Source organism: Trichosurus vulpecula, chromosome 8 (assembly GCF_011100635.1).
Source record: "Trichosurus vulpecula isolate mTriVul1 chromosome 8, mTriVul1.pri, whole genome shotgun sequence".
NCBI lineage: Eukaryota > Metazoa > Chordata > Mammalia > Diprotodontia > Phalangeridae > Trichosurus > Trichosurus vulpecula.
In genome coordinates, this window is record NC_050580.1 from 71,449,221 (window position 1) to 71,464,055 (window position 14,835).

General features: G+C 41.1%; 1 protein-coding gene across 1 annotated transcript in view; it reads left to right on the top strand.

Moving 5' to 3' along the window:
• ZNF488 (zinc finger protein 488) overlaps nt 1-14,835 on the top strand; it is a 38,172-nt gene that overhangs the window by 21,647 nt on the left and 1,690 nt on the right. The window contains exon 2 of the mRNA XM_036737219.1: nt 4,800-5,028. Within this exon, the coding sequence (XP_036593114.1) occupies nt 4,842-5,028 (187 nt within the window). The 5' untranslated portion in view covers nt 4,800-4,841. The remainder of the gene's footprint in view (nt 1-4,799; nt 5,029-14,835) is intronic.

Below are 14,835 nucleotides of genomic sequence, written 5' to 3' on the forward strand. Positions count from 1 at the left end.
CCTCTCTTTCTCTCTCCCTCCCTCCCCCCTCCTCTTTTTGTCTCTGTCTCTCCGGAAATGCATTAAGTAACCACTTATGGGCCCAATTCCACTGCCAATTGGCATTGAAGTTTTGACCTGCTCTGTTGCTGATCTGGACTACTTTGGTTCTCCCTAAGCAGTTGGTGGTCACCTGTTTCCAGGGGCCCACCACACTGGTGCTGGGCTTTGTGCGGACACTGAGTCAAGCTTTGGACCTGCTGCAGCTTGGAGCTCTCAAGCTCAAGTGATCGGTCAACCTCGGTTTCTCTTTTAGCAGAGATTACAGGTGTGCACCACCATGTTCGGTCATCACATCTTCCTTAACGCTGACGCTATTATTTGTTTGCTATCTGAGTTGTATTGAGTTGTGGTTCACTAGAACTACCCTATTCCTCCCCACCCCCCAGGGACGAGCAGCAGCAGCAGTAGCAGCTGACTTTTATGCATCTCTTTAAGGCTTGCAAAACACTTGACACGCATGATCAGAATTGGTTCTAACGGGTGGGTGCTACTATTACCTCCATTTTACAGTTGAAGAAATTAAAGTTCATAGTGACTTGTGTACACACAGGGTCACACAGCTTCTAAGTGTCAGAAGTAGGCTTTGAACCCCTATGCCCACCTGATTTCAAGTCCAGCATCATATTCAGACTTGAAATCTAGCTACATTTCCCCCATCTTCTACTTGTGCAGCTGATTTTTTGGAGCTAAGCATGAGTTTACATTTATCTTTATTAAATTTCCTCAAATTTATTAGATTCAATCCATCAGTCTAACTCATGGAACTTTTATGTATGTGGACTCTGTCATCCTGCATGTTAGCTATCCCACCTAGCTTCAGGCTATTGGTAACCGATCAACCATGACCTATGGATCTTCAAGAGTCATCGATAACATCCAATTCAATTAAACAAATACTTATTGTCTGTTACGTAAAGGGCACTGTGCTAGGAACTGGGGATATAGTATGACAAAAACAATAATCCCTACCCTCCAGGAGTTTATGGTCTACTATGGAGGCAAGGGAGAGTGTGTGTGTATATAACATCTAAAAAGATAAGCATATTACAAAGTAATTCAATGAGGCAGAAAGTGCTGTGGGTTGGGCACAAGGGGATCATCAAAATGATCAACAATATAGGCACTTCACCAGTGACTTCTAAGTTGTTTTGTTATTATTCAGTCATGACCCCATTTGGGGTTTTCTTGGCAAAGATCTTGGAATGGTTTGCCATTTCCTTCTCCAGCTCATTTTACAGACAAAGAAACTGAGGCAAACAGGGTTAAATGATTTGCTCAGGGTCATACTGCTAGTCTGAGGTTGGATTTGAACTCAGGTCTTCCTGACACCAGGCCTGGTATTTTAAAAGTTGATATCCAACCAATAATGACCTCCCCTTGAGTCCACTCATTCACCATGTTCACATTCTACCCAATAATACTGTCATCTAGCCCAGATCGACTTATTGTGTCCACAAGGATAGCATATGAGACACTGTTACGGGTTTCCTGAAATCCAGGTATTCTATGTTTGTGCCAGTTTCTTGATCTACCAATTTTATTAACCCCATGAAAAGAAAAATGACATTTATACGGCCCTTTAAGGTTTACAAAGCACTTTATAAATGGTTTTTCATTTAATTTTCATCACAATCCTGTAGTCAGTGTCCATTCATTGTTCTTTACTATTTCATGATTTTAAAAAAAGTTTTAAAATTAAATTAAATAAATTTAAATATTAAATAAAATATAAATATTATCATAAATATAAAATAATAAATAAATTAATATAAACATTAGATTAAATATAAAACTTTAAATTAAATTAAAATAAAAAAATAAAATTAAAAGGCTAAACATCAGCTTCTGGTGGTTGCTTGATCAGCAACTCATCCTATGATGTTATTTAAGTTATACTTTCTCTCAAAGGTAAGTGACTTGCCCAGGGTGCTTATTATTAGTATTGTTGTTGTTATTTAAGTTTCTCTCTCTCTCTCTCTCTCTCTCTCTCTCTCTCTCTCTCTCTCTCTCTCTCTCTCTCTATCTCTCTCTCTATCTCTCTCTAGTAAATGACTTGCCCAGGGATATATAGTTAGTAAGTAAGTATCTGAGACTAGCTTCGAACTCAGGTCCTTCTGACTTCAGGGCCAATGCTCTATCCATCATTGTGCCTGGTGCATAATAGGCGTTTAATAGACACTTGTCTAATGGAATTTACAAAATACTTCCTGCCTTCAGGGAGCTTATATTCCACAGGAGATTTCCGCTATACCATATGATTTTCCACCTATTTCAACTGTTCACTCTCCAATCAATATCAATGGCAGTTGACTATGGGAGGAGGGGAAAAATCTACCCAAAATATTCAAAACCCCCAACATTGCAAAATTCTTAGTCTGATGCCACATATCTACATCATTTAATCAGTAAGATATTAATGAAATTCTATTGTGTCTTGTCCATAATGTCCTGCTTCATTTGATGCTTATGAACAGGTAGGGTCAGATAGGGACCACAGTAATTAAATGGGTTGGGAGTCCTATTGGAATATTAGGGCTTCTCCTCTAGGCTTTTGGGCAAAACTTGTGGCAATGATAGTCAACTTTCCTTATACTAATGGCTACTTCTGATGGTTATAAAGGCTACATGCTCTTATCCATGGCATCAAGGACATTTATTAAAATTGGATCTGTTATTTCATTGCTGTAAGGAATTCTGGGAGAGAACTCCTTCTACCTACATAGGTCAGCAAATCTACAGCCTTAAACTTACCTTTTGCTCTGAAACTTAGAGTCTTTAGGGTTTCCTGAGGAACTGAGAGATATCAGTGACTTGCCCAGGGTCACACAGTCAATATGTGTCAGAGATGGGTCTTCCTGATTCCACAGCCAGCTCTTTGGCCATTATTCACTGTTGCCTTTGTCGGATATGATAACTATGTATATCTTCCATAGAATCATAGATTTATTGTTCTAAAAATACCTTGGAGTCTAGTTTAAACATCTAATTTTCAGATCAAGAAATAGGCTCAGGGGATAAAGTACATACTCAGGGTCACACAGATAATAAAGGTCTGAGGAGGGATTTGAACTCAGGTCTTCCTGATTCCAAGTCCAGTGCCTATCCACTGTATCATGCTGTCTCTCATTTAGAGAGAGAATGTTACTGCTCCATTCCTCATTAGTAGGATTTGGCTTCTGGGTTGTTTTTCCGGTCTTGGGGATGGATTTACATTAATCTATCTATATTGCCTCACGGAGTTCTCATGACTAATAGCCAACAGGGCTTAAAAGGGCAGTTTGTGGTCATGGAACAGGCCCACAGAGCCAAGTTAGCTGACTTATCCAGGGATCTAATCTAAGATGTGGGTCTCATTAACAGAAATGCTCTAACTAAATGATCTAATTGGCCACACAGCTTGAGACTCAGAGCAGAAAATTAGAATTTCATAAGCATACACAGACACACACAGAAAAGCATTTTGTAGTTGAAGAAAAAGGGGAAATTGAACACCTTGCTAGGGATATAGTCTCAAAATATGGGGCAATCTGGAACACGGAGAGCCAAGCCTCGGCTTTAGGTGTCTGGTGTGCAATAGTGGGATGTGGGGGGGCGGTGACGTGATTTGGAATGGAAGGCACAGAGGAGGATTTGAACGTCAGTGAGGGCTTCAGCTTTGAGCCAGGACTCCAAGTACTCCAGGGTTACACAAGTCTCTTGCTTTCATTTCCAAATACGTAATCTTTGGTTGACTCATGAGCATGATCATGTCATGGTCCAATTCTTCTGGTTTACATGAACCCTCCTGCAACAACAACAACAACACAAAGCAACTTTACCTTCTGAAAGTTACGTTATGCTATACAGTACTACACTGTGTTGTGTTATCAGTCAATAAGCACCTATTAAGCACCTACTGTGTGCCAGGCACTGTACTAAGCACGGAGGATACAAAGAAAGGTGAAGTCTTTCCTTTCACTTAGATCTTAGTCCAATAGGAGAGACAATAGGTAAACAACTACGTAGAGTCAAAACATACGACATAACTTAGATAAAAGCAACAAGGGGAAGGCACCAGAATTAAAAGGACTTGGGAATGACTTCTTGTAGAAGGTGGGATTTTATCTAGGACCTGAATCAATCTGGGGAAGCCAGAAGGCAGAGATGAGGAGGGAGGAAGTTCAAGGAATGGAGGTGGCCAGTGAAAATGCCCATAGTTGGGATGTAGAGAGCCTTGTGCAATGGGCAGCGAGAAGGTCAATGTACTCTTCCCCCAGAGCACGTGAAAATGAGTATGGTGTAAGATGGCCGAGAAGTTAGAAGAGGGCAAGGTTATAAAAGGCTTTCAATGCCAAATGGACGATTAATATTTGATCCCGGACACTGAAATTTATTGAATAGGGGGTGACATGAGAAAAAGGGAGCGCATAAGCATTTATTAGACACCTATTATGTGCCAAAGGCTGTACGAAGTATTTTCTCATTTGATCCTCACAACAACCCTGGTAAATGCTATTATTGACTCCATTTTACAGTGGACGAAAGTGAGGCAGAGGTTAAATGACTTACCCAGGGCCACACAGTTAGAAAATGTCTGAGGCTGGATTTGAACCCAGGTCTGGCACTCTATCCACTACCTAGCTGCCTCAGCATAGTTCGATCTGTGTTTAAGGAAGATCAATCTCTGTTGTGTTATGTGATGTTGTGTTATACCATGCCAACTCGAGGAAAATTGCAGTGTTTCCTGAATACCTTTCTTGTGTATCTATGTCCACTAGGTGGATGTCAGCTCCATCCATAGTCCCAGTGGATTGACATGGATGAGGCTTGTTCAGGCAGCTTGCAGTAGCAAGGAGCAGAACCTGGAAGCTTACTTGGAAAACAGTCAGCTATTTTTCCACCCCACGAGGAAGATCAGCCAAAATGAAGAGCTCTTTGTTCGGTATGATGAGGAGCTTTCATGCATCCTAAGTTTCCAGGATATTAAAGCCAGAGCTCTCCATAAAGGTAAGAGCTTTTCCAGAAGAAATCCCCTCCTCTAAGGAGCAATTAGGGCAATGGAAAGGCAATTCCTTAAAAAATAAATTTCTTCTAAGTGGGAAAATAATGTCTCCCCAAAACTTTTATAAAAGTGAAATCATAAATAGAATTGTACAATCTTAGAGTTGGAAAGTGTCATGGGGTCATATATTCAAGGACGATGTCTGTGCAAATGGAGTTCTGATGTCTATACACATCTGTATACACATAATCATACATATGAGTATATACTGACGTATGCATATGCATGTATACACACATATTATGTGGCGTAGTGGATAGAGGGACAGCTAGGAGCTGCAGTAGATAGAATGCTGAGCCTGGAGTCAGGAAGATATGAGTTCGAATTTGATTTTAGACACTAGCTGTGTGTGATCTTGGGTGAATCACTTAACCCTGTTTGCCTTGGTTTCCCCATCTGTAAAATGAACTGGAGAAGGAAATGGCAAAACTGCTCCAATATCTTTGCCAAGAAATCCCCCAAAGGGGGTCATGAAGAGTTGGAAGCTATTGAAAACCACTAAATAATATTAACAAGTGGCTAGAGAGAAGGTATAGTAGAGAGAGAGCAGGTATAGTGGATAGGAAAACCTGGATTCAAGTGCTGCCTCTGGCACACGCTGACCATGTGACCCTAGGAAAGTTACTTAGCCTCACTATTCTAGGCATGTCTCTAAGACTACAATGTGCCATGAAGGTGCTGACCTGCATTAGTCTGGGGAGTTTCCTCACCCAGAAGTTCCATGTCTCAATGAAATCACAGGTGTAGGTTCTGTCTCTGTTCCCATCTTGTTTTGTAATTCAGCCCTAGAAATGTGCTGCAGTCTGCTTGAATGAATTATGCCTCTTCCTTTGCCCTCAAGTAAGTCACAACTTCGATTTCTCAGACATTGCGATGTTGCAAGATTGGCAGCCACATGGCATGGACGGGAGAGCAGTGTATTGAAAAGATGTACTTTTGCTCCAAGTCGCAGCTTCAGATTGATAAAACCACTGTGAAAATTCCCAAATGCAATCCAGGCCACTATCTTCCTCCTGTTCACTTCTGTCCATCACTCGTCAAATTATGTAGCGATGTAACCCAAAGGATTGACCATCCAACTATGTTGGGTTTATGGTCCAGATAATAGTCATTTTTCACCCATTTAGATTTTCCTGTAGAGGTCATTAGGCCACATACCTTGGAAGTCATGGAATGCATTGGGAAAGCCTTATTCTCCATGAATTCTCAAAGATTCCTGATTGTGTTGTAGGAAGCATATCTATAATTTCTATTACACCACTAGTAAACTTGGACTCTTTTAAGATATTTAAGTCCTGTCTTATTATTTCCTTTTTAATTCTGGACTGCAGTTCTAGAGTATGCAGCAGTACTGAACTCTCTCCTGGTCCTTTGCTTCCACATCTTGGACCTAGTCCTTTAAGTCAAGGACTAAGGCCTTAAAAATGTTTCCAATGGACTAGTTGAGAACTAAGACATGATTACTTGGGAAAGTCTGTTTCTCTCTCTCTCTCTCTCTCTCTCTCTCTCTCTCTCTCTCTCTCTCCCCACCCCACCCCACCCCCCATGTGTATTTTTGAAAAATAAAATAGGCTTAAATATCTGTAGATCTCAACAGATAGGACACCCTTTCTATGAATGAGGAGCTGCTTTTGGCAGATCTGGGCCTGGAGGGACAGACAAGGCTGGCCGCTGACGTTAGACATGTGACTGCTGCCCACAGAGTGTCCTGTGGTAACAAAAGACAGCACAGCACTCTGAACAGTCTGTTAAAAAGAAACTGAGTTGGTTCTGGGTTGGGAAAAGTCAGAGCTGATGCAAGTTTGGGGGCAGAAGAAAATTAAGGATGTGAGGAAATGAGGCCTGGAAGGAGGTTGGCGAGCTTCAGTGAGATCGGTGTTTTCTGCCATCAAACAAACCATGCAGAAAAGTTGAGGTTAAGAGGATCTCCTGAGTAACAGAAAACAACTTCTCAAATTGCTAGAGCTGTCAGAGAGGCAGGCATGAAGCTTGACCAGAGATGACCTGGCTGCTCCTCTAAGGAATGCAGGGAGTGGCAGATCTCTGGGCCCCAGTGCTAGGGATGAAATTTTGAAATTGGGTCATGATTCTTTGCTTAAATGGCACTTCCAGAGATACTTCTCTGTCTCTTTTCTTCTGGATACATTTCCAGTTTAGTTTATTCTTCATTTACCATCACAGTACAAAGAAGGTAACATGAAGACAGTATTCCCCCTCATGAGAGAAAGTTGATTTACACAGGTCTGCTATATTGTTGGCTTCATTAAAGTGTTGGCATTGACCATAAACTCTTCCCAGTGAGCAGTGTCTTCAAAAATCCTGGCTACTGTTGGAAGAGGAATCCATGAAGACCCATGGCACAAACCTCTTCCAGTGAAGCCTTCTCACAGTATGTCTTAGTGAGTAGAGGTCAACTCCCCAGGCCATGATCCTGTTTAATGCCTGACTTTTATTATTGGGTATGGCCAATAACCAAGATTATTTAATAGGAACTGAATGAGAGAGTGAAAAGGTACTCTGGAAAGCAGCAAGATCAGACAGCCAGGGAACAGAGAGATAGATGTGGGGTGAGGTGAGATGATTGGGAACTAACTAGAGAGGAGAAGAAATAGCAGAAGTCAATCAATCTAAGTAATTGTCTGGCATTTGTTAAGCACTTATCATATACTAAGCACTAGGGATCCAAAGAGAGTTTAAAAAAAAAAAACATGGTCCAAGAAAACGTCAGAGAGGGCAGTCTCATTTGCATGACCTCAGTACATCCTTTTTTGGTTACATGTCTTTTTGAGGTTTTCTTTTCTGCTACTTCACATGCATAATTCATCATTTGTAAGATGCTGCTTATTTATGTCTACTTGTCCAGTTTCTTTCCCTTGTTCTTTGGGGAACCCATTATTTTGATTCTCTGTTTTATGATTTGAAGCAGTACTGCATGCCCAGGAGAATATTCATGTTAAAAAGAGAGGTTTTCTTTTCAGGAGAAGCTTGCAGTTATCGAAAGGGCTATATTGTTTCCCAAATGCTGTCTAGCCTATTCTTCCTCTTATTTGTTTCTGGGATCATTCAAAGACCATCTGCAGTGTCTGTTTTCAATAAATGCCTTTGCTTTAAGCTAATTGTATGCTTTGGCTTTTATTGAAAAGTAAATGCATTGGTTATAGATTCACAAGCTATAATTTTTGAAGGATGGACCCACAAAGTAATTTGAACCTGGGGCTGCCATCCCTTGGGGAATTACCCTTCAAGTTAGGGGTTAGTCCAAAGGGACACTACACTGTGATCAAATGAACATATGATCATTAATTTCCTGCCAGTAATAGTTATACATTAGCTAACTACACACCATTTCACCTTATTCTTCAAGGTTTTATTCCCATGGCATGATAGCCATGGGTAAGGGATAGTAGTTCCATTCAGCTTCCATTCACCTTTCCACTAGCAAACTTAAGCTTTGCTTTCCTCACAAGGCTTCATCATCTCTTCACAGAAAGTATAATGAAACACAATACCTACCTGAATTCAGGTCCTGACTCTGAGACTAGCTATGTGATATTGGCTGAGTCACTTTCCTCATCTTAGGCTCAGTTTTCTTGCATATATGTAACAAATTCTAGGAGTCTATGGACAGTCTCCCTTTCTTGTTACTCCTGAGTTTACTCAGAGTCTGGATTAAGATACTTTACATTGGCTCAGTCAGTAACCTGCAGGAAATTCTCTCCTCTTAGATAGAGATGTTGTTAATGGATCACTTTATTTCATCATAACCTGAAGCAAAACAGTTTCATTTGATTAGGGAAAGCATGGCAATACCAAGCGGTGGCAGGCAGAGGTAGCTTAAACTGCCCAAACTGTAGCATATACAATTCTCTCCCAGGGTCAAAGTTCTATTCCACACCAAGCATGGACTTGGATCTAACTTTACCCATTCCCGATGCATCTTCTGTGAAATGGGAGGGGAAATTAAGCATTCATTCAGAGAAGTGGCTTGGACAACTGGCAGAATATTTTAGAGTGCACAGATCACACTATGGGCAGATTCTTGGTACTGGTTCCTCTGATTGCATTTTGGCTCAGAAGAGTAGGAATGAAGAATTGACCTCACTCCCCACCCCCCCCCCCCCGTGCCGATATAGAACATAGAAGACTGCCTACCTCATCCAGGTGGAATGGAATCTCAGCTTGTGCACATGGCTGCACCCATATTGATTACTGTGTGTCCTCCTTGCCCTGAAACCTTTCTGTCCTCTCCCTTCCTTCCTCTTCAGTTTACTTAACCAAACCAGTCCCTGGTTCCCTGGATGCCAAGAGAAGGAAGGGCAACCGATGATGAACTAGAAATGTCCCACTAATGGCACTGCTAGGAAACACCTTTCAGAAAAAAAATTGGGGCCCCACTGGAGTAGAAGATTTATATTTTACACATAAAATAGGAATATGATTTGCATTTTATCTTGGAATGTTGATTGTTTCTGTTGTTATTACTGTCATCATTATCTTTGTTATCACAGTTCTACTTGGTCCAAACAGACCTTCTTCCTCAGAATTTTGGTACTTCCAAGGCTGACTGTGCCCTAATTCAGTAAGTGCTGTATTCAGAAGCTGGTGTCCCCCTGCCCCTGTCTCATGGTAATACAGAGTTCCATCTCCCAAACCCAGATTGTAGATGAGCTGTCTCTGTTACGGTTTCAGGGTGGAGGATGCGAAGTAGTTTCCATAGTACCACGCTTTCCATAAAGTGGTCAGAGATTGAATCACACAGTTCCACAGAATGTTTGTTGACAAGACAGCTCAGATTAGAGATTCCATCACCAAATCAATCCGAATGTTCTCCATTCAGTCTTTCCCTCCCAACTATCTCTTGGGCTTGCCTCCTCTGTAAGGCGCCCCTCCCCCAACCCCATCCCGTTGGTGAGTTCCTCATGGAGTCTCCATTTGTGGAAAGGCCCAGGTCAGTCTGTCTCCATTCACCTCCCTGCTCTGTTCCTGACTTTATGAATGTCAAACCATGGATTTTGTTCCTCTTTGCCACTCTTCCCTCCACTCTCTTTTCATCTCCTTTTTGTGTGTCGTCTGCCCACATTAGATGGTAAGCTCTGGGGGCAGGGATTGTGTTTTTTTCTTTGCCTTTTTCTGCTTGCATTTGTATCCTCCAGGGCTTAGTGCAGTGACTGGCACATAGTATCCTTTCCTTCCTTGAGACTGATACAAAATGTACTGAGGATAGCCACCACAGGGAGAGAGGTGATACAGAAAAAATAATAGGCAAAGAAAATGGTTGGCAGGGTTCCTCCCTCCCTTCCATTCCTCCTTCCTTCCTCCCTTCATTCCTTCCTCCCTCCTTCCCTCCCTCCTCCCTTCCTTCCCTCCTCCTCTCCCTCCTTCCTTCCTCCCTCCCTGCCTTCCATCCCTCCTTCCTTCCTCCCTTCATTCCTTCCTCCCTCCTTCCCTCCCTGCTCCCTTCCTTCCCTCCTCTCCCTCCTTCCTCCCTCCCTACCTCCCTCCATTCCTCCCTTCCTCCTTTTCTTCCTTCCTTCCTTTCTTCCTTCCTTCCTTCCTTTCTTCTTGCCTTCCTTCCTTCCTTCCTTCTCTCCTTCCTTCCTTCCTTCCCTCCTTCCTTTCTTCCTTCCTTCCTTCTTTCCTTCCATCCATCTCTTGTGATTGCATTTTTCATCTTTGATGACAATGGCAGCTTCTCAAGCAAGAAATAGCACAGGGGTAATCTGAGTAATTAAAAAAAAAACTTCACACAATCATTTACTAAATATTATTGAACAGAGTGCTAGACCTGGAGGCAGGAAGACCTGACTTCAAATCCAGCCTCAGACACTAGTTGTGTGACTGAGCAAGTCACGTAAAAAACAATCGATCTCTGCCTTGGTTTCCCCATATGTCAACCTGATGCTGTTGTGAGGATAAAATGAGGTAATATTTATTTGTAAGGTAGTTTGCAAACCTTAAAGCTCTATATAAATGGTAACTCATTGAAATAACGCCAATATCTCCTTTGTCTTTATTATTATGATTGTGGTCTTTATTAAGTCCTGTTTATCTCTCAGTTTATTATAATGTTCTTATTCATTAGACTCCCACCTTTGGCACTGAACCCTGCCAGTCATTTTCTCTGCCTATTATTTTTACATATCTCCTCCCTTCCCATGGTGGCTGTCCCCAGTACCTTTTGTATCAGTCTCAAGGCCCTCAATTTGATCTCTAAGCATCTTAACTTGGGAACCTGGGAGCTACCTCACTTTCACCATCTCCTCTATCCAAGACTCGCTCACTCAGAACTCCTTTATCTTATTCTCATAATCCAGCCTCCAAATCTTTAGATCATGAAATTTCCACCCCCACTCCTACCAAGCCAATTCTTTTCCATCATTCAAACGGCTCCTCAAATCCTACCTCCCTAGTGAAGCCCTCCTCTCTTGATTAGAGGAGATATGACAGTTGCCTTCTTACTGTCTTGCCTGGGTGTAGATCTCCTGTGGTTTCTCCTTCTGTTCACTATTCCTCAAATGCACTTGCCTGTATTCTGAACACCAAAATACTTTCGACAGACACATCATTCAAATACAGTTCCTGCTTGTTGTTCTAGCTTCCTGCTCTATGGAATTGGGCACAATGTCAACAGAAGACTCTGTTTCAACGGATTCTAACAATTCGGAATCTTTGTTTCTTCTTTCGTTATTGTATAACCCAAAGACTACTCTGGTTTGTCAATTTCTTTATTAAAGAGTTACTTCAAATTCTTCCCCTATGATACACACCTCCAGATTTCTCCATCTAATTATGCCATTTTTCTGCCTAATAAACAACTGGTCCCTAATTACCTTTGAACATCTTTCTTCGAAAAGAATCTGTGGTTTCAGTTTTTTTTTACTACTTATTAAGTACATATTCACAAGGTATCAAAAACTCATCTATCTCTGCCAATACCCTATCTTGCCTGGATTAATTTGTTCCTGTCTCGTGTCTTGTACTGAAGGGTTCCCTCAGCCTGGTATATTAATCTCAGGTAATGTTCAGACTGATGAGGCACTATCTCCATATCAATACACTAAGCAGAGCAAACCAGATGTATAGAAATAGTGAGTTGGGGCTTAACCCCTTCCTGCCTAAAGTTTCAGTAGCTGTGTGACGTTGCTATGCTCTTGTCCTCTTCATGCCCCTTTACAGTAGTTCTGAGTATCTTATTCAATCAGTTTTTATTAAGCATCCTATATGACAGTAACTGTGCTAGGCACGAGGGATAAAAAATAAAAACCAAAACAGTGCCTGCCTCAAGGAGCTTATATTCTAGTGAGAGAAGAAACACATATACCTCGTGTGTGTGTGTGTGTGTATGTGTACATACAAAAGAAGTAATGCAAGGTAACATTGGGAAGGAAAGATACTAGCATCTGGGAGAACCAGGAAAGGATTCATGCAGAAATTGGCTTTGGAGCTAGAAGCTCAATATTGTATTGGGTAAGTCAAGACATTTGTGTTCACGTCTTGCCTCAGACATTTATTAGTTATATGATCCTCAACAAATCACTTAATCTCTCTTAGCTTCTGTATCCTATTGGTAGTACCAATGTATCTACCAGAGTCGTTGTGAGAAAATATATTTAAAGTGCTTATAAATCTTAAAGCACTATATAAATGTTATAGACAGAACATCACCACCACCACCAACAGTAATGGCTAGCACTTGTATGATACTGTAAGGTTTGCGAAGTACTTTCCAAATATTTCATTTTATCCTCACAACAACTCTGAGAGGTAGAGGGTATTATTATCCCTGTTTTACAGATGAGGAAATAGGCAAACAGGAGTTTAGTGACTTGCCCAGGGTTACATAGCTAATAGGTATCTGTGGCTGGATTTTATCTCAGATCTTTCTGATTCCAAGTCCAGGGCTCTATCCATTGTGGCACTTAGCTGCTTCTAATGTGGGAAATGTGCTGAATTGGGATTCAGAGGACCTGGGTTTGTGTCCTGTCTCTGCCAGTTTATAACCTTGGGTAAATCATTTAGCTGCTCTGGGCCTCAGTCTCCTCACCAGTAAAATGAGGGGATTGGGCTAGATGGCTGCTAAGGTCCCTTCCTCCTCTAAATCTATGACTCTAGGGTGCTCTTAATTCAGAGAGGTCCAGAGGTAGAAATGGAAAGGAAGAGAATTTCAGGTAAGGGGGTTCAACCAGTCTGAAGACACAGAGATGAGAGATGGTATGTGGTAGGTGTGAAACAGCTGTAATAGGGCTAGGAAGATTGAATGGGATGTTTTAAAAACCAAACAAAGGAGTTTGTAGTTGATCTTTGAAGTAACAGGGAGCCCCTGGAACTTGTTGAGTTGAGGAGTTTTAGGCATGAACTTTAGACAAATCACTTTGACAGCTGTGTGGAAGTTAGATTGGAATGGAGAGAGACTTGAGGTAAGGACTTGAATTATATACAACCTGAAGTAGGCTGGTGCCTGAATTAGTGGAGAGAAATTGATTTATGTGAGAGATGTCATAGAGAGGGAAACTATAAGATCTGGAAACTTACCAGAGACATGGAGTGAGTGAGAGTGAAGAGTCACTTTCTAGTGGAGAATGACTAAGGTTACTGACTTGGAAGCCTGGAGGGAAGGGAATGCCCTTGCCAGATAGAGATGTTCATAAGAGAGATAGGTTTGGTGGGAAAGAAAATGAATTCAATTTTGAACATGTTGAGTTTGAGATGCGTATAGGTCTTCTAGTTGGAAATGTCCAAAAGATATTTGGTGATGTGGGACTGGAGTTAGGGAGAAAGATTAGGGCTGGATATATACTGTAGAGATGGAAGAATTCTGCATAAAAATGATAATTCGACCCATAGGTGGTAGAGAGAAGGTAGAGAGGAAGAAAAGAGAAGAAAGTCCAGGACATAGCCTTAGACTGCAAGAGTCTGGATGGCAGGGAACATTTCTTTCTAGATCTCTCTATTACTGTGACACTTACCTTGACTTGCTTAACACTGTCAACTTTTTACTAGAAAACTTAAGGAATGAAACAGCCTACTTAACTGTAGATAAAAGAAAGTCTTTTGGTCATAATCTGTGCTCTTTCTTGTCCATCTTTCTGAATAGTATTATTTTGCTTTTTTGACTTAGTAAATACAACTTGATGAATATAAATTAAATGTTTCTATGTTGATTTTGATAAAAGTCTATGATTGTAGTATATAACTGGAGATAATGACAAAGGCAAGTGAGATGGTTGTATAATGATACCTTCTCCTCTCAATATCTCCTAGAAGTTATTTTTAATAAAATCCCTAATATCTTATATTCTTGTAAGTTTCTATTTTTCTCCAAAAAGTGAAATTTGGGGAGGGGGGATACAGATTAAGGATTTTGGTTAGCTGGATGGTTGTAATTATATTTTTTTGGTAGTAATTGCTTTTTGCTAATGGTGAGAAGGATAGGAGATCAAGATCTAGCTTCGATGTCTTTCTGTGACACATACTGGCTGAGTGATCATGGGCAGCCTCTCAGTGCTTCAGGCAACTGTCTAAGGCTGTAAGCTACAGATGAATCACTCATAGGCAATGATGGAAATTTTCACATTGAGACCTGCCTATACTTCATGGTCTCTTTTCAACCCCTCCACAGGTTGCTTAAGCCATGCCTTTGCTATTATTCTATCTTTCTTTGCAAGGTTCCCATGTATTATTGTCTGTTTTCTTTTTAAATATGGAGAGACTGAGGCCTAAAGATGTATGGCAATTTGCTCAGTCAAACATGG